Source organism: Dendrobates tinctorius, unplaced genomic scaffold, assembly GCF_039654945.1.
Source record: "Dendrobates tinctorius isolate UK_male_01 unplaced genomic scaffold, ASM3965494v1 ptg000124l, whole genome shotgun sequence".
Classification (NCBI taxonomy): Eukaryota; Metazoa; Chordata; class Amphibia; order Anura; family Dendrobatidae; genus Dendrobates; species Dendrobates tinctorius.
Genome location: NW_027361792.1, coordinates 3,663,536 through 3,687,916, shown reverse-complemented (window position 1 = coordinate 3,687,916; position 24,381 = coordinate 3,663,536). Strand labels below are relative to the sequence as shown.

Sequence of the window (24,381 nt, the reverse complement as noted above, 5' to 3'; positions counted from 1 at the left end):
TCTCTGTTCTGCAGAGCATCAGTAATCTAAAGCTTTTTGTCCGGATTGTTACTTTAAATTTAACCAAAAAAATGGTTCTGAATTACTGTACAAAGAATTTTCTGTTGACTTAATTTTCGACTGACTTTCTGTCCTGTATCAGCAAATAGCGGAGCATCAATCACTCACCTCTGCCCCCTCACTAATTTATGTGGCTACATAAGCCAAGGGAGGAGGGACAGCACAGTGTTGGCAGGGATATTCAGTTCTAGATGACAAACTGTCCAAAAATTATCAGCGGAGTTTGTGACTTATTTGATGGGCCACATGCTAAGAGGCCAAAACATGACACGCACAGTCCAGGAAGCGGTCGAGTAGTGAAGTATCAACTCATTGGCGCTGCCTCCCATGATGGTGTGATAAGGCGCATTGTCAAATATCCCTACCAAGACCTTCTTCGTAAATTATCCCTCTTTCTGGAGAACCCATCAAGTCCATGCATTACACAGTCATCCCACTGATTTCAAAAGGTGTGATGCTCGAATTCTCCTGTGGGGGAACTGCAGCGAAATCAAATATTTGCTGCAAAGTTCTCCCACATTTTAACAAAGTAACAGGACACCTATCAGTTTATTTTTAGGGGAAACATCTAAAAATTAGACGGATGGCTCAAAGCAAAAAAAAACAAAAAAAACTTCTTTACAAGAAGAATTCTTAAAATTGCCCAATTGCTAAAATGAAGGGCTAGAACTCTTAAAGGGATTATCCCAAGACAAATCTTGAATACAGGATGTTATAGATGTATGACCTGTTTAGGGTCTGACATATCCCTAGAAATAAGGTCCACAAGTCTTATGGGAATGGAGCATTAGGGCGCATGCATGGTAGTCAGTGAATGCGCGTGAGCACCGCCGCCTAATTCACAAGGGGTACACAGGTCCGTTTGGAGTCTCCCCACCCGATCATACATACAAATTATCCCTACAAAAATATTAAGTGATAAATGTAACTGGAGGCAAAATATGCAGTTTTTTTTTACCTGGTGTAAATGCCGCAGTTCTCCTGAATCCAGCGTGATTTTACTTTTATTTCTGGTCACGAGATATGGCCCTCCTTTCCCGGAATATAAATAATCTGTTTCGCCAACTGGGAGTGGTCCTAAAGACACCCCCAGAGGAGCCGAGAACCACACCCACATGGATAAAATTAGACCAGAAATACACAGGTAAGAAGGGGCCATATGTCAGGAATGGAGAGGCGCAGAAACAAGAGAAAAACGCCACTGGATTCAGGAGAACAGCGGCATTTACACCAGGTAAAAATAAATGCATATTTATTGAAACTCAAAATAACTCTGAATTATTCAGTTGAAAGTTTTCGACCTCTGAGTGGCGCATTTCGCCTCCCCTTTGACGACTATTTGCAGGGAGCAATGTCCGACCATGACAAGTCAGAAGAACTTTTCTATATGCACAGACGCAGAACGCCACTAAATCAGACATCTTTGGTATTTTCATCAAGTGTGGGGAAAAAAAAAAAAAAACACAAGAAAGGGTTTTGTTTTTTGCTGAACGGTTTATTCCTAGTTTTTTTTTTTTTGTCATTCAACTTGAAATATAATGTATAACATAACGGTCTGTTGGTGACAATGTGCGTTTCAGACCGGCCATCATGGACAGATGCAAAAGGATGACTGATTGGCTAATTAACAATAACAAAAAAACAAATCTGTAAATAAAGTAACATTACCCATCTATTAAAACATGAACCAACAGACTTTGGCCTTATAGGAGTCACAATAGGTGAGAACAAGAGTTGTTCACATGCTGCCCCAGCAAATTAAAAATAAAAAAAATCAAACAAAAACACACAAATTTTTGTAAAAAATTACCGGGACGTTATCACATTTGGTCCAGGAGAAAGAAAAAAAAAAGTTTCGATCATATAGAAGTTTTTGAGGTAAACAGTAAAATAAAAAGCAAAAAAATTTTCCTGGAACTTTTTGGACAGGATGCGCCACTTACTCCTGGATCCTGGCAGTAGAAAATAAAACAAAAAATTATATATATATATTAACCCTCAATTATTTTTGAAAGTTATTACTCCCTACCAATTTGGATTTGGTTTAGCAGCATGCAGAACCCAGCTGAGCTTTTCTTATTAAACATTTTTTTTCCACGTAAGAGCTTTAGCTGGTTTGCGGTGATACATTTGAGATGTTGGTGCCTTCTTTTCATTTTGGCACTGAGCACCTTCCATCCGATCCAGACCAACAGTACCTACTCTACTGACATTTCCATGCGACAAACTTAGTCTACAAAAACAGTGGTATCAAATGTAAAGCAACTTTCTACGAACAATCCAAAACTTCAGTCTCAAAGAGGTGCAACGTGGGGTTGTTTTTTTTTTTTTTCCCCTTCGGACTGTGCAACTCGCTTTCCTGTAGTCCCGTATCTATACATTCCACCATGAAGGCCTACAACAGTCCCCATAAAGTTCCTAAAATCTCAAAGGTCAATTTTTTTATTTTCTCTAATAGTAGTGACTCTTAAGATAAATCCAAAAATTCTTAAGTACTGTCTTTTAACAATGCAAATTCCTCCCTTGGATTGTGCACGCTGGCCAGGTCCCAATTAATTCCACTGCAGTCATGCATCTAAAAGTTTTCACACTCAGGCCTCCTCATCCCCACAAGGTCTTAAAAAAAACAACAACAATGTATTGGCCCACAATGGTCATTCCAAAAACGTCTTAATAGAGTTGACTCCTAAGGATGTCATCCAACTCACTCTAAAGTCATTGAGTGGCTTCGATTGCCAGCATGCTGATCCACAAAAAGGTTTACTAAAATCACTGACCCCCCCCCCCAAAGGTCAATCCAAAATCTTAATACGATTGACCCCTTATGATATCATTAGCCTTCTGCAACTCACTCTACGATCATTGGTTGGCTACGATTTTCAGCATGCTCGCCACCAAATCCAACACCATCTAAAAAAGTTCGTTGACCTCCAAAGGTCAATCCAAAAATGTCTTAATAGCATTGACTTCTAATGATGTCGTTGGCCTTATCCAACACAATCTATGATCATTGAGTGGCTACGGGTTCCAGCATGCTGGGCCAAAAAGTCTGACACCATCAAAAAAGATCCTTCACCCCCCCAAAGGTCAATCCAAAAGTTTCAGTGTTGACTCCTAATGATGTCATCCAACTCAACCTACTGTCATTAAGTGGCTCCGATGTCCAGCATACTGAGCCACAAAGTCCAACATCATCTACAAAGTTCATTGACCTTCAAACATTTATCCATAAATTTCTTAATAGCTTTGAGTCCTAATGACGTACTTGGCCTTATCAAACGCAATCTATGGTCATCGAGTGGCTACAAGTTCCAGCATGCTGAGCCAAAAGTTAATCCCAAATTAATAGTAATAAACCATAATGATGCCAATACAACTTCTGGACTGTGCACATCCAACTCGTGCTTTGGTACAAGTTCCAGCATGTTATCCCACCCAGTCCAACAATAACCAAAAAGTTTCTAGACCCACAACAGTTAAATCAACAAAATACCCCTTAATAGCTTTGACCTAAAATGAGTTCTTGTTTTTTTTATGTATTTCCAACCGTACAAGGCTACTAAAGAACAATGGCCGAAGGTCTCAGTTGCACCTAAACAACCAACAATAATGGGCCCAAACAAAGTCAATGCTGGTAAAACCAACTGTACACATAACCCAATGCAAAGCCGAAGTTATCTGGAACGACTGAAAAACAAGAAAAAAAAAGACCAATAATGATAATTCTGGACCCAGGGTGCAATAAAAACCTGGATGTGACAACAATGAGACATGAGGTATTGTGAAACAAGAACTTTTTTTGTTTTTGGAATTGAGCAGTAATCACAATAAAGTAAAAACTGACATATTGAAAAAAAAAAAAAAAATCATCAAAAAAAAAAAATACAAACATGGAAGTCAACATTATAATTTTCTATGAGAAAATTAAAATTCTAGAAATTGGCAGTATAAGACAACACATAACAAAAAAGGACTACAACATAATAGCAGCAAAATAAAACAATGACATAAGATACAGAAAAGCACTGTTTTGTTTTTTTCTAAACTTTTCAAAACCATACTGGGAGTTTAAATCCATAGCAGCTTTAATAAAACTGGAGAAATCCCCCCTTTTTTTTTTTACGTTTTTTTCTTTTTTTTTTCTCATTATTTTTGTCTTTAAACAATCAACACCGTAAGGACATTTTCTCACATGCGCAGCTCATCATCAATACATTCTCTTCCGAAGTCAACCGCTACCCTTCAAAAACGATTCTTTTTGTTTTAGATATATAAAATACAAAAGGTTCAGAGGTTCCTTGTGCAAATTTTTTTTTTTTTTAGATTTTTTTTGTGTGTCTTTTAGCTAAGAACAAAAAGTGGTGGGACAAGAACTTGGGTGGGGGGAATGGATGGAGGGGGAATTTTGAGACGGCTAATTTCAAGTACACAATCTCCCAAGATTAAACCTGACAGTGCTTTGTGTAAGAGACACTGAATCGTCACAGTGTCGAAAGTCTCGATGGGCGGTGAGAACCTCCAAAAAATATATTTCAAGGGGGAAGTTGCATTTTTTTTTTTTATATATATATATTTTTTTAAGGTGATACTGGCCTTGTAAGGATCTCTCTCTTTGCAATAAATATTTACTTAAGCCTTAGCGATAAATTATATAGTTTAGTGTTAAAAAAAAAAAAAACGAACGAAAGCTTCTTTGACATAAACCTGTGATAAAGCCTTAACGCTAACTTGCCCTTACGCAAACATATAAAATTGAACACAGCATATACCGTAGCATGGCGAAGGGAGGAAATTGAACAGATCTGTTTATGCTGTGTTCACATTTTCTAATACCTAGGTATGATCCCGAGACCGTACGCATTACGGACAACTAGCAAAGACGGCCATTTTGAACCCCTGACATACTCGAAAATGCAACCCGGTCGACCAATCCTATCCCTTTAAGACAGCAACGGCCCACATTATGGCCTCCGATACAAACTACAACTCCCAAGAATAACTCTGAGCCACAGATCTCTCCTTACCCCATTCCCCGGCCATTTGAGTTTTATAGTAGTAATCACTTTCTATGCCGATCGGTTCCAAATTCCATTTCCAAACCATTCCATTGTTATTTTGTTACTTCCCATGTATTCTCTAAAAACGACCCAAAGTGCTTTGAAATGGAATGGTTTTCGAATAGAACACACAAAAAAAAAAAAAAAAAATTGGTCTGTGGATTCAATTCCTGACTATTTTAGGCTTGGGATGAGGGGTTAGGATGGAAATCGGGGGCCCAGGGTGGGCCGCTGCCAGTTTTTGGATGTTTTTTTAAAAACACAGAGAAGGAGCTACAAAAATACTAAAGATTATAAAAAATATAATATATTACCATCGCTCTCTCTTAAGAGCAAAGTAGAGGGCAGGAAAACTAAGGCTTGAGACGTTGGAAAGAAAAAAAAAAATAAATAAACCAAAACTGGCATCCTAACAAGCCATAGACACAGGCAATCCACAAGGCCATACAATAATGATTAACATATAGTAATGCACTATACTAACATATACTATAGTATGGGTTACTTTGACCATTTATAAAGTGAAGAGGATATGAAAACAAAAAAAAAAAAAAAAAAAAAAAAAGTAAAATGAAAAAAATAATAAAATAACAGAGTATAAAGTGACTACATGCAATAGCAAGCAGAATATAGAGATGCCGAGAGCAGAAAAAGCCAAAAAAAAAAACAAAATAAAAAAAAAAGGAATTTTTTTTCAAACATTTCTAATGAAAAAAAACCTCTTCTACATTAAAAATGGCTGCATACACATAAGGAACCAATTTTTTTTTTTTTTTTTTAGTACCTCCCCTGGAGACATTTGTCTTGTGTTAATGTCTATTCTTACAACATACAGACATGAACACGTAGAATATAAAACTAGTTGATTATAAAAATTCTCTTTTTCCTAGCACAAACCCAAACGTCGGCCTATGCGAATACTATTTTCACTTTTTGTTTCTTTTTTTAAAGAAAGTTTTTGTTTTTTGTTTTTTTTCGGGGGTGTGGATCACAGGTATATAGGGGGAAAAAAAAAAAAAAAAAAGTAATATTTCTTCCCGAAGATATATGTCTATAGGATTGACTCTTTTGGATGAGGATTATGGGCGAAGTTCATTTCCGGGAGACATATGCAAACCTCACATTCCGTTGCCAGAAAGTCAAAAAAAAATTTTTAAAATTATTTTCTTCCCCGTCCGTCATCAGATGTTCACATCCCGGACATCGGTTGGGGTGCAGGAAAGGTCTGTTTCGTCTGTGACGGATTTCGTGTCTGATGAGCTATTGATCGGTTGGGATGCTTGGCGTAAACTGGACTCGAGGAGCAGCTCGATCTGTTCTTGGCATGCCCGTAAACAGTCCTGGGAAAGAGAAGAAGCGGTTAGGGGCCATAGTTATACCAAAAAAAATGGCGAGATCACACCTGAAAGCATTCTCTGAATTCACTGGAAGTTTATTGGAACCAAAATCATATGGGCCGCAACAGAAACCCGGTGCTGGTGCCGTCAGCAACCAATCGCAGCTCAGCTTTCATGTAGTGAACCCCTAACCAATCGCAGCTCAGCTTTCATGTAGTGAACCCCTGGCCCGCTGCAGCTAATTCTCATTCCTTTCCCCTCACCTTCTTCCGAGAGTAAACCTTTTCTGTTATGTTTTACTTAGAAATAGCCGCTTGAGGGCTTGTGGTTTTTGTTTATCGAGGAATAATTAAGATTTTACCATAAAATTGGGGAAAACTGATGAAAATACACAATTCTGACATTGAGAGTGTGTGTGTGTGTATATATATATATATATATATATATATATATATATATATATATATATATATATATATATATATTATACACACACACACAATATTTTTATCATCATTTTTCACTTTCGTTAACGGACTTGGGACCCATGATCCTTTGCTCCTACGTTCAATATACTGCAAAAATGACGGTTCCCCCATTACACCTTGGCTGGACCAAGATGGCGGCGAGGATCAGCTTTCGGGAGCACCATCGCCTATGTAAAAACTTGCTGCGCTCCACAGCGTCTAGAATGACCGGTCGTAGTCATGAAAACACCTGCTCAGTGATGGCAGCAGAAGTCATAGTCACAGAGGGGGAAAACCAGCCAGGCTGGGATTGGTTGCTATGGGCAACCAGGTCCAATTTAATTCTAATTTAGGCCTTATACGCTCGCATTTTGCAATTCAATATAGGGTGCATGTGAACGCCTGCACAAGTTCCTGAACTCCGCACTCTGCGACTAAAACAGTCCGGCCTAAATTATATATAATGCTCAACCTCTTCTGAAAGTGCTTTTTATAGACATTATCAATAAAGTTTGATGATGACTGGATGGTGGGACAGCTCTATCATTACTGTCTTTGTTGCCCATAGCAACCAATCACAGAGCAGCTTTCATTTTACCAGAGCATCTTGATAAATGAAAACTGTGCTGTGATTGGTTGCTATGGCCCTTGTCAATAAACTTTATTTAAAGCACAGACAACATACAATTTAGTCTGGTTTGTTTTGTGCCAATAGTATTTGTTCTTGTTTGGCAGGTCAAATTGGCCCCTGGAGAGGTCTAATATGATAATCAATCCGTGACATGAGAGAACTCTGGGGTCAGATGGAAATTGCCGAAGGCAGGGAAACGACGGGCGCTTAATTTACCCTTCGCCACTTTCTGCCAAAAACCTTTCTGCTTGACTACTCAGATATTCACTGCCCACAATGTGCTCAACCCTAAAACCCTCTGTAGATTAATTACAAAGAGTGAAAAAGCAGCTAACTGGCCTTTCCTAATGACTTCTATGGCCGGAACATTCTATGCCAATAAATGCACATTGGACAAGGCCGAAAAGTCAGGACACAAACAGTAGGGATAGAGAAAGTGGACAGGGATCATTAAGCTGGCGACCATATTGGCACATGACGGACTCCTCTATCAGGGCTGGCGTACCAAGGGCCCACGGCACCTGCAAACCCGCTCTGCCAAGGTTTCAATCTGATATACATGCATATATCCAAAAATCGCTTGCAAAAAGGGGTCCAGACGCATGTGCCAACGGGACCAAAGACTAATGGTGAAGGCAGAGCGAACATGCGCTTTCTCGTACATGTACGCCTACATGAGGCGGACACTCAGATGTAGTAGACCGAGTCTGAGTGTTCGGCTCCTGTAGACTAACACTCCAGAAAAAAAGTGCACAGCAGAGAGGACGCGAGCTCTGCCGTCACCATTGCAGTTGACGGGCCTGCCGGCACATGCGTTCAGGCCCAGTTTTGCGGAGGATTTCAGACGTATGCCCCGATAGGGAATGAGAACGCAATGTGAATCAACTGTGACAGCGTCATTTAAGAGGTTGGAAATGGGTAAAGGTGTTTGACACATGGACGCGAACGTGAAATGTCAACGGTACTGCCATGACAGCTGGGGGTACTACTGAAGACCCTGATGTCTGCCAAGTGTGTACTCCCATGAAGCCTCATTGCAAAATCAGTAATTTTGCAATGCACTGCAATATTACAGGACTGCACTGTATTATACAAGTGATCACAGGTTTGAGTCCCCTGCGGGACAAAAAAAAAAAAAATCCATCTAAAAAAATTGACATACTTGCTATGCATGCATAGTCATCCAAATAAACTATTATAACATTTGTCCGATATGGTGAACACCAAACTGGAAAAGAAAAAAAAAAAAAAAAAAAAATCTAAGATGGAGCAGTCAATGTTTTTCGATCCCAAAAAAATAAAGTAAAAAAAAAAAAAAGATCAAAAAGTCATAAGTACCCAAAATGATAACGATAAAATTTAGAACTCATACCGCAAAAAAACACGCCTATTATCTGGAGAATTCAAAAAAATTATAGATCTTGGAAGGCGAGGAAGAAAAATCGAAAGTTAAAAGGGGCCCATTGGGATGATGTCATCCAGGGGCCCGCATGCACCTAGACCCAATCTTGTTGTCTTTAGCTCCTTACACAAATTGACAGCTAGGTGGTTATTTTTAACACTTGCTATTGTAAGCAGTCCTCAGAAGGGTCTAAAGTGGTGTTTACCTATGACGAGAACGTGGTGCGAGTGGCCTAATGTGGAAAAATAACTTCAATTCCTTGAAAGTAAGAGGCAAATTCTATTTTCCAGCTCAAACATTTATTGATCAGCGGACGCCATGTGTCAGGGGGTTGCGTTATTAATTAACTCTACACTTGGACAGCACGTAGGACCGCTGCTCACAGTGTCAGCCCAAGGGCGGAAAATACAAAGAAGCTGACCAGGTTTCTGCTATGGGAAATTTGGAGAGGCGGCCAAAAGGGAACTGGGCCGTAAAATGGGGTATAGAAGGCGAGACACGCACAAGATCCTTTTGGGGGCCTACTTTTATCTTTACATTTGGGTACTTTCTCTATCCACACCAACGAGTTGGCCACCAGTAACGGGATGCCACAAAGCAACCTGATGCCCCACTGCTCGGCTTAGATTTTGACACCTTTATTTCCCATTAGATAAGCAATGCTAGAAAGTGCCTGACAGCTGCTTATCCTAACATACACTGTCTAAGCTGAATACCATCAACCGCAAATGGCCGACTTTACCTATCAGTCATTGATTACAGCCCTTTAAGACTTCTTGGTCTTACAAGTCACTGGAGTACATCACTTAAGATCTGACAGGGCAGGTGGTCAAAGGGCAGGAGCAGCTACTGTGAACTACATGAATGAAGTAGGTCCCCAGCGCCAAGCCGATCACCAACGATTGGGGATGAGTGGACCCAAGGAAGTTTGGGTTCTTCTACCCAACCCGAACTTTATTCCAGAACTGTACCCAAACTTGAACCTCTCTCCTGGCTTCCCCCAGAACTCCGAACATTGCAACGGATTTACGGTAGAAGTCCGTGTTCGGCGTTTAGCACCAGACACTAAGGCTAGATTCATACTGCGTTAAAGCAGCCCGTTCAACGCATAGTGTTGACGGGCTGCGTTAACGCTACAGCATAACGCGATCGCGTTATGCTATACCACTAGCGCAGATGCTTCATGCCAGCGGCGATGGACCCTCGGACGCTGCAGCCCGCGTCCAAGGGTCCGTCAATAAATGACGGCACATCTCTAGCCCATGCAAATTATGGCATGCGTTGGCGATGCGCCCGATAATGGGGGTTAATGGCAGCGTTAATGGATTGCGTTATCCCGCGGTGTAACGCAAACCGTTAAACGGACTGCCTTAACGCAGTGTGAACCCCAACCTAACTGTCCAGTACGAACCACGAACTTTTAAGTTTATGTTCATTCATCTCTACCAATGATCTATATAATTGGGGTGGACTTACCGGGTCGCATTTGATGACTTGTGCTAAGAATAGAGTGAGGTGTTGAGAAGAGAATTCACTGTCTGTGTTCCCCAAATTTAGACCCTGTATGGCGGCTGCTACGCTCCCAGCTGCAATCATTGAAGGAGGGTTGGAAATAAACTTTACATCTGAAAGGAGAGAAAATACGATTTAGTTAAAAAGTTGCAAGAACTTTTTAAAGTTTACAAAAGTTGATAAAGAAAAAAAAAAAAAAAAAGCATTTCTAGAAAAAAAAAAAAAATGATAATAATGACCTTATAGTCTAATCCCGGCTACGCCAATCATCAATAGTGATGATAAAGACATTTTTTTCCAAGAGGTTATTGCCAAGGTGCCCGCTGGAGAACCTCAGGCAGATGTCAAATTGTCTTCTAATAGCCTAATCCAACGCCCGCGCCCCCGCCGGTGCCCCTGCTCTGGGTACAGTAGAAGTCATGTAACACAATCGAGTCACTTCTGCTTCCCCGACACAAAAGAATTCGCTCTTTGCGGCTTTTCAAAGTGACCTGGTAACGCTCCCTCTCCTCTCCCGGGCACAGAACAGACGCCGCTTCCAGGATTAAGGACCTGAATTGTTTCTGGGCTTTCGCAAAGTGACAGCAAGCAGTTAGTAATAAATATCTGGACGCTTTCACAAGCCGGCAATGGCCTATTCCGGCCAAGATGGCACCTTTAGAAAGGCTTTGTCATGGCCCGAGCTGCCAGTCACTGGCCGTCATCCATCACGACAACAGAGGCTCAATGAAATGTGCCAGAGCTAAGTGCCGGGGGTCCCAACACAGGCGGCACTCGGCTCCATTCTCCTGTGATACAATGGTGCCAGGATACTGGGACCCCGTCCAAGCTGCATTGCTGTAGGTCTATACAAAGCGCGTCTCGTGTTTCCTGAAGAGGCCGGACCGCCACATTCAGCAGCCTCACCATTCTCTTAGGAATAATCCGCATTTTTAAAGCTTTTCTCCCTCGCTTTTTTCTTTCCCTCCCTTTCAAGCAACAGATTGTAAGTAGAAAATCACTTAAAACGTCGGCAGAAGAGCTTACGCACCGTCCCAACAAGTAAGGGACCAATTATTCAGCTGTACAGACTGGGAAAACACCAGAAAGATCAGAACCAATGGAGATGCATGCCCCCAAAAGAGTCTTATTCATCAAGTTCCACTTATCCCATCAAATTTCACTTCCTCCTCCATACTCGCAGTCCCGAGACACCCAGGAACTTCTTAGGGGTGCACAATCGAAAGGCCCATCCAGCCCTGAAAAGTTTGCAAAGTCATTTCGGAAGTTTGTTTTAGGAACCTGCTCTGAAAAACGATCTGTTGACACAAAGCACCGACAGCTCCTCTCCATGTCAGCTCCTGTTTACTTAGTGTTCCTATAAGTCCTGAGATGAAATAATCAACTGCTGGCTTCAGTAATCACAGTGCACCGCCGATCACCTTCCGAAAGCAGAGGACGGGAACTCCTCAGAGGACCTGACCACTGCGCCAAAGCCACTCCTGATCTCATTCATTCTTGCTCAGTGCACAAATATGGCTGCCTACAGGTAGACCTGCTATACAGGTCCATAAAAACCAATGTCACAGTAAGCAGGTCATTACGTTCAGCAGAATCAAAAAGCGAACCAACATCCAAGAAGCTCAGGCACCACCTGAGACGGTCCTTTTTAGAAAACTCCTGCACCATCTAAGATGCTGATGACACCATCTGAAAAACCAATTTTAAGAAGATGTGCCATCTGAAGAGCTCAAGCGCCATCAAAGAAATTCATGCGCCATCTAATAAGCTCTTTTTGAGAATATCATGCACCATCTAAGAAGTTTTGTTTGAGAAGCTGATGGACCGTCTAAGATATTCATGCACCATGCGTGAAATTCATGCAGCAACTAAAAGGCTAATTGATGTGCCATCTAAAAGTACATGCACCATCTGAGAAGGGTCAATATTGACTCTCCGGATTGCAACATCCAATAGGTGGAGCTAGAATTCAAGTTCTCTTCAATCGGTGTAGTTCACTCGGAAGAAACTCTTGCACCATCTAAGGAGCTCTTTTTGAGAAGATCATGCACCATCAAAGAGGTCGATGACCCATCTAAGAAATGTATGCACAATCTGAGAAGTTCATGGACTAAGCTGGTGCCAGATCTTCTCAAAAGACCTCCTAAGAGGCTGTTGATCCATCTATAAAAATCCATGTACCATCCGAGATGTTCTTTTTAGGAAACTCATGAACCATCTGAGAAGTTCACTTGAAGAAACTAATGCACCATCTGAGACTTTCATTTTAAGAAGCTGATGCACCATGTAAAGAGCTCATGCACCATCCCAGAATATTCATTCACCATTTAAGAAGCTCTTTTTGAGAAGATCATGCATCATCCAAGAGGCCAACCTTCTATATATAAAAAAAAAAAATTCATGCACCACGTGAGAAGTTCACTTGAAACTCACACACTAAGAAACTAATGCACCACGTAAGAAATGTATGCATCATCTGAAGATAATTTTAGGAAGCTGATGCACCATGTAAGGAGCTCCTGACATGCCGCCAATTCACAATATACAGTTTCCCCACTGATATTACATAACTATGATGTGCAACCATAGCATAACAACAACTGATGGGGGATGTCCGCCCCGGATGTAATCTTCAGCTTGCTGAATCCTAACAGTGAGGCGGTGCATGCACCTCTTGGGTTGGCCTGCCCGTTCCGGCGGCCATCACGTCCTTTACATACTTGTGGTCAGGTGCAATCTTGAGTCTCGGTTGCGTATGACAGGAAGATGCGGCTGAGACTCAAATCGGAAAATCAAAAATGACTTACGTGACCGTCTGCCGGAAACGGCAGGAAGAACCAAATCCAAATGGTGCACGTATTTCCAAACATTTCACCATTTTTGTTTGAGGGATAGAACTTTCTCTCTCGTTTGCACCATTGCTCTCCTATATTCAATCTTTATTTCCCGTGGGGTCTCACTACAGCAAAATTTCATAGGGGAAAGGAGAGGAATCACAAAAAGCATTACTGTCTGACATCAATGGGTGTTTATTGATTCCGGTGGACATCGGGGGTCCACCACACCCAAGAGGCGCTCTGGACATGGCGTCCCGTGACTGGTAAGCGACAGCACGGTGGCTCTGTGATTAGTAGTATTGTTTAGCAGCGCTGGTGCCCTGGGTTCAAAACCGACCAGGGACACCATTTGCAAGGAGTTTATATGTTCTCCCCATGTTTGCTGCGGTTTCCTCCCAAAGACTGATAGGGAATTTAGATTGTAAGCCCCAATGGGGACAGTGATGACAAAACCTGTGGAATATGATGGCGCTATATAAGCAAAGTATAATAAATAACACAAAAAAAAATTGCTAAATATTTCTTTTTTTGCTTTCTCCATGGTCCAATATAGGTCATCTCTAGTCCAGACAAGCAGCGCGTCTAGGCGGTTATCACTCATTTATTTTTTACATTCAGGATGAAATGATCCGGGCCGATCCCACTAATTTCAGCATATTAATCAAGGGGGCCCCAGCCCTGCGATCGGAGCGTGTCAGTATTGTCAGACTCCATTGCTTCATCTTGCGCCAATGAACGCTCAGAAACAAGAGAGAAGCGGCGAGATGAATTGAACCTGACACGGGCACAAAAGAGAAGGGGCCGCCACACATCCCCGGCAGCCCATCCGAGACTTCATCCAAAAAGAATAAACATGTTCAGCGCTGATAAAGAAAGAGTGCCAGCCACCATGAAGGGACACAAAGCAGCGCCCAGGCCGTGCACCGCTACGGGCGGGGGAGGAGGGACGATTCCCATTTTACAGAGTCCCCCCCCCCCCCCCTCCCCTGTAAAAGGAGCCATTCCATCCGTCTGAGACCCATGAATTAAAATCCATTCATGCAGCCAAATCAAACTCGAGGACATCAATCACGGCGAGAAGAGGCAACAGGCGGGAAAGGGCCTCATAACTCAACGTGGAGGTGCGCGCTGCTACATGCCGCTTCCCGCGTTTGTTTAGACAGCGCACAATCGCTGGCCCTTTATTGTACAAGACCCGCGACTCAAAAGAAAGGATCAAGAATCTGCATTTTAGTGGCACATGCCAAAAAGAATAAGCATGGCGGGATAGGAAAAAAAAAAAAAAAAGAGAGAGAGAGAGAGAAATCGAGAGAGAGAGAAATCGAGAGAGAGAGAGAGAGAGAGAAATCGAGAGAGAGAGAGAGAGAGAGAGAAATCGAGAGAGAGAGAGAGAGAGAGAGAAATCGAGAGAGAGAGAGAAATCGAGAGAGAGAAATCGAGAGAGAGAGAGAAATCGAGAGAGAGAAATCGAGAGAGAGAAATCGAGAGAAATCGAGAGAGAGAGAGAGAGAAATCGAGAGAGAGAGAGAGAGAAATCGAGAGAGAGAGAGAGAGAAATCGAGAGAGAGAGAGAGAGAAATCGAGAGAGAGAGAGAGAGAAATCGAGAGAGAGAGAGAAATCGAGAGAGAGAGAGAAATCGAGAGAGAGAGAGAGAGAGAAATCGAGAGAGAGAGAGAGAGAGAAATCGAGAGAGAGAGAGAGAGAAATCGAGAGAGAAATCGAGAGAGAAATCGAGAGAGAAATCGAGAGAGAAATCGAGAGAGAGAGAAATCGAGAGAGAGAGAAATCGAGAGAGAGAGAAATCGAGAGAGAGAGAAATCGAGAGAGAGAGAAATCGAGAGAGAGAGAAATCGAGAGAGAGAGAGAAATCGAGAGAGAGAGAGAAATCGAGAGAGAGAGAGAGAAAGAGAGAAATCGAGAGAGAGAGAGAGAGAGAGAAATCGAGAGAGAGAGAGAGAGAGAGAGAGAAATCGAGAGAGAGAGAGAGAGAGAGAAATCGAGAGAGAGAGAGAGAGAGAGAAATCGAGAGAGAGAGAGAGAGAGAGAGAAATCGAGAGAGAGAGAGAGAGAGAAATCGAGAGAGAGAAATCGAGAGAGAGAAATCGAGAGAAATCGAGAGAGAGAGAGAGAGAAATCGAGAGAGAGAGAGAGAGAAATCGAGAGAGAGAGAGAGAGAAATCGAGAGAGAGAGAGAGAGAAATCGAGAGAGAGAGAGAGAGAAATCGAGAGAGAGAGAGAGAGAAATCGAGAGAGAGAGAGAAATCGAGAGAGAGAGAGAAATCGAGAGAGAGAGAGAGAGAGAAATCGAGAGAGAGAGAGAGAGAGAAATCGAGAGAGAGAGAGAGAGAGAAATCGAGAGAGAAATCGAGAGAGAAATCGAGAGAGAAATCGAGAGAGAAATCGAGAGAGAGAGAAATCGAGAGAGAGAGAAATCGAGAGAGAGAGAAATCGAGAGAGAGAGAAATCGAGAGAGAGAGAGAAATCGAGAGAGAGAGAGAAATCGAGAGAGAGAGAGAGAAAGAGAGAGAGAGAGAGAAAGAGAGAAATAGAGAGAGAGAGAGAGAAATCGAGAGAGAGAGAGAGAGAGAGAAATCGAGAGAGAGAGAGAGAGAAATCGAGAGAGAGAGAGAGAGAAATCGAGAGAGAGAGAGAGAGAAATCGAGAGAGAGAGAGAGAGAGAAATCGAGAGAGAGAGAGAGAGAGAAATCGAGAGAGAGAGAGAGAGAGAAATCGAGAGAGAGAGAGAGAAATCGAGAGAGAGAGAGAGAGAGAAATCGAGAGAGAGAGAGAGAGAGAAATCGAGAGAGAGAGAGAGAGAGAGAAATCGAGAGAGAGAGAGAGAGAGAGAGAAATCGAGAGAGAGAGAGAGAGAAATCGAGAGAGAGAGAGAGAAATCGAGAGAGAGAGAAATCGAGAGAGAGAGAGAGAAATCGAGAGAGAGAGAGAGAAATCGAGAGAGAGAGAGAGAAATCGAGAGAGAGAGAGAGAAATCGAGAGAGAGAGAGAGAAATCGAGAGAGAGAGAGAAATCGAGAGAGAGAAATCGAGAGAGAGAAATCGAGAGAGAGAGAGAGAAATCGAGAGAGAGAGAGAAATCGAGAGAGAGAGAGAAATCGAGAGAGAGAGAGAAATCGAGAGAGAGAGAGAAATCGAGAGAGAGAGAGAAATCGAGAGAGAGAAAGAAATCGAGAGAGAGAAATCGAGAGAGAGAGAAATCGAGAGAGAGAGAAATCGAGAGAGAGAAATCGAGAGAGAGAGAGAGAAATCGAGAGAGAGAAATCGAGAGAGAGAGAGAAATCGAGAGAGAGAGAGAAATCGAGAGAGAGAGAGAAATCGAGAGAGAGAGAGAAATCGAGAGAGAGAGAGAAATCGAGAGAGAGAGAGAGAAATCGAGAGAGAGAGAGAGAAATCGAGAGAGAGAGAGAGAAATCGAGAGAGAGAGAGAGAAATCGAGAGAGAGAGAAATCGAGAGAGAGAGAAATCGAGAGAGAGAGAGAGAGAGAAATCGAGAGAGAGAGAGAGAGAGAAATCGAGAGAGAGAGAGAGAGAGAGAGAGAAATCGAGAGAGAGAGAGAAATCGAGAGAGAGAGAGAGAGAAATCGAGAGAGAGAGAGAGAGAAATCGAGAGAGAGAGAGAGAGAAATCGAGAGAGAGAGAGAGAGAAATCGAGAGAGAGAGAGAGAGAAATCGAGAGAGAGAGAGAGAGAGAGAAATCGAGAGAGAGAGAGAGAGAGAGAAATCGAGAGAGAGAGAGAGAGAGAGAAATCGAGAGAGAGAGAGAGAGAGAAATCGAGAGAGAGAAATCGAGAGAGAGAAATCGAGAGAGAGAAATCGAGAGAGAGAAATCGAGAGAGAGAAATCGAGAGAGAGAAATCGAGAGAGAGAAATCGAGAGAGAGAAATCGAGAGAGAGAAATCGAGAGAGAGAAATCGAGAGAGAGAAATCGAGAGAGAGAAATCGAGAGAGAGAAATCGAGAGAGAGAAATCGAGAGAGAGAAATCGAGAGAGAGAAATCGAGAGAGAGAAATCGAGAGAGAGAAATCGAGAGAGAGAAATCGAGAGAGAGAGAGAGAGAGAAATCGAGAGAGAGAGAAATCGAGAGAGAGAGAGAAATCGAGAGAGAGAGAGAGAAATCGAGAGAGAGAGAGAGAAATCGAGAGAGAGAGAGAGAAATCGAGAGAGAGAGAGAGAAATCGAGAGAGAGAGAGAGAAATCGAGAGAGAGAGAGAGAAATCGAGAGAGAGAGAGAAATCGAGAGAGAGAGAGAAATCGAGAGAGAGAGAGAAATCGAGAGAGAGAGAGAAATCGAGAGAGAGAGAGAAATCGAGAGAGAGAGAGAGAGAAATCGAGAGAGAGAGAGAGAGAAATCGAGAGAGAGAGAGAGAGAGAAATCGAGAGAGAGAGAGAGAGAAATCGAGAGAGAGAGAGAGAGAAATCGAGAGAGAGAAATCGAGAGAGAGAAATCGAGAGAGAGAAATCGAGAGAGAGAAATCGAGAGAGAGAAATCGAGAGAGAGAAATCGAGAGAGAGAAATCGAGAGAGAGAAATCGAGAGAGAGAAATCGAGAGAGAGAAATCGAGAGAGAGAAATCGAGAGAGAGAAATCGAGAGAGAGAAATCGAGAGAGAGAGAGAGAAATCGAGAGAGAGAGAGAGAAATCGAGAGAGAGAGAGAGAAATCGAGAGAGAGAGAGAGAAATCGAGAGAGAGAGAAATCGAGAGAGAGAGAAATCGAGAGAGAGAGAGAGAAATCGAGAGAGAGAGAGAGAAATCGAGAGAGAGAGAGAGAAATCGAGAGAGAGAGAGAGAAATCGAGAGAGAGAGAGAGAAATCGAGAGAGAGAGAGAGAGAAATCGAGAGAGAGAGAGAGAAATCGAGAGAGAGAAATCGAGAGAGAAAGAGAAATCGAGAGAAATCGAGAAAGAGAAATCGAGAGAGAAAGAGAAATCGAGAGAGAAAGAGAAATCGAGAGAGAAAGAGAAATCGAGAGAGAAAGAGAAATCGAGAGAGAAAGAGAAATCGAGAGAGAAAGAGAAATCGAGAGAGAAAGAGAAATCGAGAGAGAAAGAGAAATCGAGAGAGAAAGAGAGAAATCATCATTAGAGAAAGATCAGATATTTCTCCTTCATTTTCTCTCCATCATATCATAGATAAGGAAAAAAGAACAATTGTAGGAAATAGGAGATGGACAGATAGATGATAAACAAGTGATAGATAAATAATGGATAAACAGATGATAGATATCTGGACCTTTACTTCAGCTCAGTCTGGTGAAGACTTTAAACCTCATTACAGATAATACAAACACATAATTGAAATAAAGACCATTCCGCCCACAGAACATCGGCCACCTCACGGCTTCTGAGCAAAATGATCATTAAGGAGAAGAATCTGGAATCTGATCACCCGACCTCTCCAGCTATCACAGGACTACAACTCCCAGCCTGCAGCTTCAGGGGCATGCACACGCTTGTTTGGTAGAGGAGTCTGCTTGGAGTAGTAGTCGCTGTATGTTATGGCCTCAGACCTCGCAGCGTCGCTGGTGTATTGGGGGGGGGGGGGGGATGATGCTGCATGCACCTTAGCCTGAAAACAACAGGGAAACAGATCAAAGTGCCGGAGTCTTAACAAGCCGAGCCGGCAACCTTTGAACCGCGTTGTGCATTCAGCAGGTTCACTGGTCACAAAACAGGTCACCCCGGCCTGCAGGAGCGAGGGAAGCTGGAGAACACGCAACAGGGCTCCGGGGCAAAGTCATGGCAGGCTGCAGCGCTTCAGGGGTTAACTAAAACATACATGATCTGAAATGCGCCTCATTGGGCTCCTCCGATCCCTTCTGGGACTACTGACACGCTTAGCTGGCGGCGCGGAGAACACGAAAGCGAGTCACGTGACATTCCCCAAAAAAGAAAAAAAAAGGAGGGGAGAATTATTATAATTTGCAACCGGTTTAACACATAAATCATTAAAAGGTTCCCAATGAGGCGAACGCTGCAGATTTTGCGACTCACGTGCCACCTAACAGGGGTTAACGGTGATGAAAAAGTATACAGATCACCAGCGACAGTAACAAGCTCTTAAAGGGGCAGCGCCAATAATAAAAAGACTTGCAATCTCGTGGGATCCTTGCCCATCTGAGGTCACGCCGGGCCGGCCATCATCTCAGGTCATCCCATGGGACTCCCTACGCGGTCGGTCTGCACAAGCGAGGCGCTACCCCCCCCCCTAGAACACAGCACAAAGCACTAGCTGTGCATCCAGCGGAGATGTCAGTGGCAGACGTCAGCAGCGGGTGTCAGTTTCACCAGCACAGTCAGGAGCGTGCGGCGGCTGCACAGAGTCCGGGCCGCTGACCGTTAGCGCACAATGATCCGCTTGGCTGAACCGACAACTTGCCGGGTGCCACAACGGCGCTTTATTTATCCAACACTCTTCCAGATGGCAAAACACAAAACGGCGGCGCGCTCGCGAACAGACGTAGCGGAGCCGCAGCTGCTCTTCCATTCACACACTCGGATCTGCTACATCAAATTTCCACCAACGTTTTGTGGGGGTTTTTTTGTGTGCAATAAGTTAAGAAAAGTTTCGCTCCTTCACAACTTACCTCTTCCAGCACATTTTTGTTTTTTAACCCCTTATAGTCAGTAATCCACAATATAACCTGACGGGGTGTAAATGTGCAAAGTGGGGGGGTTCTGGGTTTTTACAGTAACAGTGGGAATAGCAGGGCAAGCGTCAGCAATTCCAGAACTTGCCCTTTTTTTCTAACACCCCGTACCTGTAGCACAGAGAGCCACAAAAGTCTGGGCGTGTTTGCGGATGATCTGCTTGGTGTCGTCGGCCAGTGGCATTTTGTAAAGAAAGTGTTCAATAAAGTCATGAGGAGTCACGGAGGCCAAGTCCCACTTCAGCTTGTTCAGTATTAACAGTTCCATGTTCTGAGAGGAGAAAAAAAAAAAAAGGGGCGACAGACAAAACGTTACAAAGGGGAATACGGAGAAACAGACAATATATAGTAGAAAAAGAATTAGCTGCTGTAGAACTACAACTCCCAGTATGCCTATGGCCCGCCCCATAAAAGCACTGGTGCAGTTCCTGCGTGCGCCCACTAGGGGGCGGCAGATCCCAGTGGAATGTTGGCAGCATGCGGCAGAAGCGTGGTCTATAGATGTGACATTGTTCACCAGCTCTTAGGAAATTGCATTATCCGCGCGTCTCTTTTTTTGCCCCTCTCCCATTGTGACCCACCACCAGCGGTGACCTAGAAAGCGTTCCCTCTAACAACAACAAACAACCCCTATCCCATCAATTGCCCAAACATCAGCGCAGCCGGTTATGTACAGTAAACAGGAAATTACCAATAACTCCTCCGGCCTGATGGAATTATCCGTGTAAATACAGAGCTTCTCCGCAGTTAGAGGGATGGTCTCCTTCATTTTGGACGCCAGGAACATGCAGGTCGCCCCCAGCAGCTGTAATCGGTTCTTCTTTAGCGGCTCCACAGAAAGGAACCGGTCCAAATAGTTCATGGCCAGCGGGAAAACCTCCTCTTCACACTTCTGCTCTTCACACACCTGGTGGTGGGAGACAAGGTGGGAGCACTGGTGAGAATGGGACCTCATGACCAGGATAGCCCCCCCCTTACCCCACACACTAATGCATGTAGCAGAGCTGGGTAATGCAGCAGTGATGAGCTTGTCATTTGGTGCAACTAGATCAACCCACTCAGCTCTGCTGCACCCAGCTACATGCGCAACCCACACAGCTCTGCTGCACCCAGCTACATGCGCAACCCACACAGCTCTGCTGCACCCAGCTACATGCGCAACCCACACAGCTCTGCTGCACCCAGCTACATGCGCAACCCACACAGCTCTGCTGCACCCAGCTACATGCGCAACCCACACAGCTCTGCTGCACCCAGCTACATGCGCAACCCACACAGCTCTGCTGCACCCAGCTACATGCGCAACCCACACAGCTCTGCTGCACCCAGCTACATGCGCAACCCACACAGCTCTGCTGCACCCAGCTACATGCGCAACCCACACAGCTCTGCTGCACCCAGCTACATGCGCAACCCACACAGCTCTGCTGCACCCAGCTACATGCGCAACCCACACAGCTCTGCTGCACCCAGCTACATGCGCAACCCACACAGCTCTGCTGCACCCAGCTACATGCGCAACCCACACAGCTCTGCTGCACCCAGCTACATGCGCAACCCACACAGCTCTGCTGCACCCAGCTACATGCGCAACCCACACAGCTCTGCTGCACCCAGCTACATGCGCAACCCACACAGCTCTGCTGCACCCAGCTACATGCGCAACCCACACAGCTCTGCTGCACCCAGCTACATGCGCAACCCACACAGCTCTGCTGCACCCAGCTACATGCGCAACCCACTCAGCTCTGCTGCACCCAGCTACATGCGCAACCCACACAGCTCTGCTGCACCCAGCTACATGCGGAACCCACACAGCTCTGCTGCACCCAGCTACATGCGCAACCCACACAGCTCTGCTGCACCCAGCTACATGCGCAACCCACACAGCTCTGCTGCACCCAGCTACATGCGCAACCCACTCAGCCCTGCTGCACCCAGCTACATGCGCAACCCACTCAGCTCTGCTGCACCCAGCTACATGCGCAACCCACACAGCTCTGCTGCACCCAGCTACATGCGCAACCCACACAGCTCTGCTGCACCCAGCTACATGCGGAACCCACACAGCTCTGCTGCACCCAGCTACATGCGCAACCCACACAGCTCTGCTGCACCCAGCTACATGCGCAACCCACACAGCTCTGCTGCACCCAGCTACATGCGCAACCCACACAGCTCTGCTGCACCCAGCTACATGTGCAACCCACACAGCTCTGCTGCACCCAGCTACATGCGCAACCCACACAGCTCTGCTGCACCCAGCTACATGCGCAACCCACACAGCTCTGCTGCACCCAGCTACATGTGCAACCCACACAGCTCTGCTGCACCCAGCTACATGCGCAACCCACACAGCTCTGCTGCACCCAGCTACATGCGCAACCCACACAGCTCTGCTGCACCCAGCTACATGCGCAACCCACACAGCTCTGCTGCACCCAGCTACATGCGCAACCCACACAGCTCTGCTGCACCCAGCTACATGCGCAACCCACACAGCTCTGCTGCACCCAGCTACATGTGCAACCCACACAGCTCTGCTGCACCCAGCTACATGTGCAACCCACTCAGCTCTGCTGCACCCAGCTACATGCGCAACCCACACAGCTCTGCTGCACCCAGCTACATGCGCAACCCACACAGCTCTGCTGCACCCAGCTACATGCGCAACCCACACAGCTCTGCTGCACCCAGCTACATGCGCAACCCACACAGCTCTGCTGCACCCAGCTACATGCGCAACCCACACAGCTCTGCTGCACCCAGCTACATGCGCAACCCACACAGCTCTGCTGCACCCAGCTACATGCGCAACCCACACAGCTCTGCTGCACCCAGCTACATGCGCAACCCACACAGCTCTGCTGCACCCAGCTACATGCGCAACCCACACAGCTCTGCTGCACCCAGCTACATGCGCAACCCACACAGCTCTGCTGCACCCAGCTACATGTGCAACCCACACAGCTCTGCTGCACCCAGCTACATGCGCAACCCACTCAGCTCTGCTGCACCCAGCTACATGCGCAACCCACACAGCTCTGCTGCACCCAGCTACATGCGCAACCCACACAGCTCTGCTGCACCCAGCTACATGCGCAACCCACACAGCTCTGCTGCACCCAGCTACATGTGCAACCCACACAGCTCTGCTGCACCCAGCTACATGTGCAACCCACACAGCTCTGCTGCACCCAGCTACATGCGCAACCCACACAGCTCTGCTGCACCCAGCTACATGTGCAACCCACTCAGCTCTGCTGCACCCAGCTACATGCGCAACCCACACAGCTCTGCTGCACCCAGCTACATGCGCAACCCACACAGCTCTGCTGCACCCAGCTACATGCGCAACCCACACAGCTCTGCTGCACCCAGCTACATGTGCAACCCACACAGCTCTGCTGCACCCAGCTACATGTGCAACCCACTCAGCTCTGCTGCACCCAGCTACATGCGCAACCCACACAGCTCTGCTGCACCCAGCTACATGCGCAACCCACACAGCTCTGCTGCACCCAGCTACATGCGCAACCCACACAGCTCTGCTGCACCCAGCTACATGTGCAACCCACACAGCTCTGCTGCACCCAGCTACATGTGCAACCCACACAGCTCTGCTGCACCCAGCTACATGCGCAACCCACACAGCTCTGCTGCACCCAGCTACATGTGCAACCCACTCAGCTCTGCTGCACCCAGCTACATGTGCAACCCACACAGCTCTGCTGCACCCAGCTACATGTGCAACCCACACAGCTCTGCTGCACCCAGCTACATGCGCAACCCACACAGCTCTGCTGCACCCAGCTACATGTGCAACCCACTCAGCTCTGCTGCACCCAGCTACATGATAGAAATCACAGTGATTTGCTGTCAGCCCAGTATGAGGCCGCCTCGCCCCGTGCCGCCCTCCCTCCAGCCTGGCAGGGGTTAAGACGATGACTTTGGAGAGTCTTTGCCGGTTTCCCTCCCTGACAGGCGGGAGCGGAGCTCGGGGGGCGCAGATGACATGAAGGCCGGAGCCCCCGCGACACAGGCCGGTGGTCGTGGCCATCTCTGACCCCCGAGGCTGCAGGGGGAGCCGCACGCACCTCCAGCATCCAGGTGGCCACGATCTTCCGCATGCAGGGCAGGATCTCCCGCTGCACGCACTTGAAGTAGCTGGTGGACGGGCCGCCGGTCTCCTCCGCCTTCAGCATGGTCTGCAGCACGCGCGCCGTCAGCAGGTTCCGGTCCACATGGGCCCGGCGGATCGTGTCCGCCTCACAGCACAGCAGCTCCATGCCTGCCCCGAGCCGCACCGTGCGCCTGAGCCCCGTCCTGCAGGAGCCTCCGCCCCGGACCGCAGACAAGAGGGAATGAGAGAAAGAGAAAGAGGAGCGGGGGCCTGACCGAGAGCGAAAGCCG

General features: G+C 45.7%; 1 protein-coding gene across 1 annotated transcript; it reads right to left on the bottom strand.

Moving 5' to 3' along the window:
* Positions 1-1,534: 1,534 nt before the first annotated feature.
* Positions 1,535-24,379, bottom strand: CCND1 (cyclin D1). The gene is made up of 5 exons (XM_073541738.1): positions 24,066-24,379; positions 20,660-20,875; positions 20,080-20,239; positions 10,431-10,579; positions 1,535-6,457 (listed from the first exon to the last, which is right to left on the bottom strand). Exons 1-5 carry the CDS (start codon positions 24,255-24,257, stop codon positions 6,299-6,301), a joined length of 876 nt encoding a protein of 291 aa, XP_073397839.1. The 5' UTR covers positions 24,258-24,379; the 3' UTR covers positions 1,535-6,298.
* Positions 24,380-24,381: the final 2 nt, after the last annotated feature.

Bases quoted from the DNA above. Each gene is read 5' to 3' on its own strand.
- CCND1 (XM_073541738.1), bottom strand. From the start codon at position 24,257: ATGGAGCTGCTGTGCTGTGAGGCGGACACGATCCGCCGGGCCCATGTG. The intron at 20,240-20,659 runs GTAATTTCCTGT...TTCTCCTCTCAG, and splicing joins TCAGGCCGGAGGAGTTATTG to AACATGGAACTGTTAATACT. The intron at 10,580-20,079 runs GTACGGGGTGTT...CTCTCCTTTCAG, and splicing joins TGTGGCTCTCTGTGCTACAG to ATGTAAAGTTTATTTCCAAC.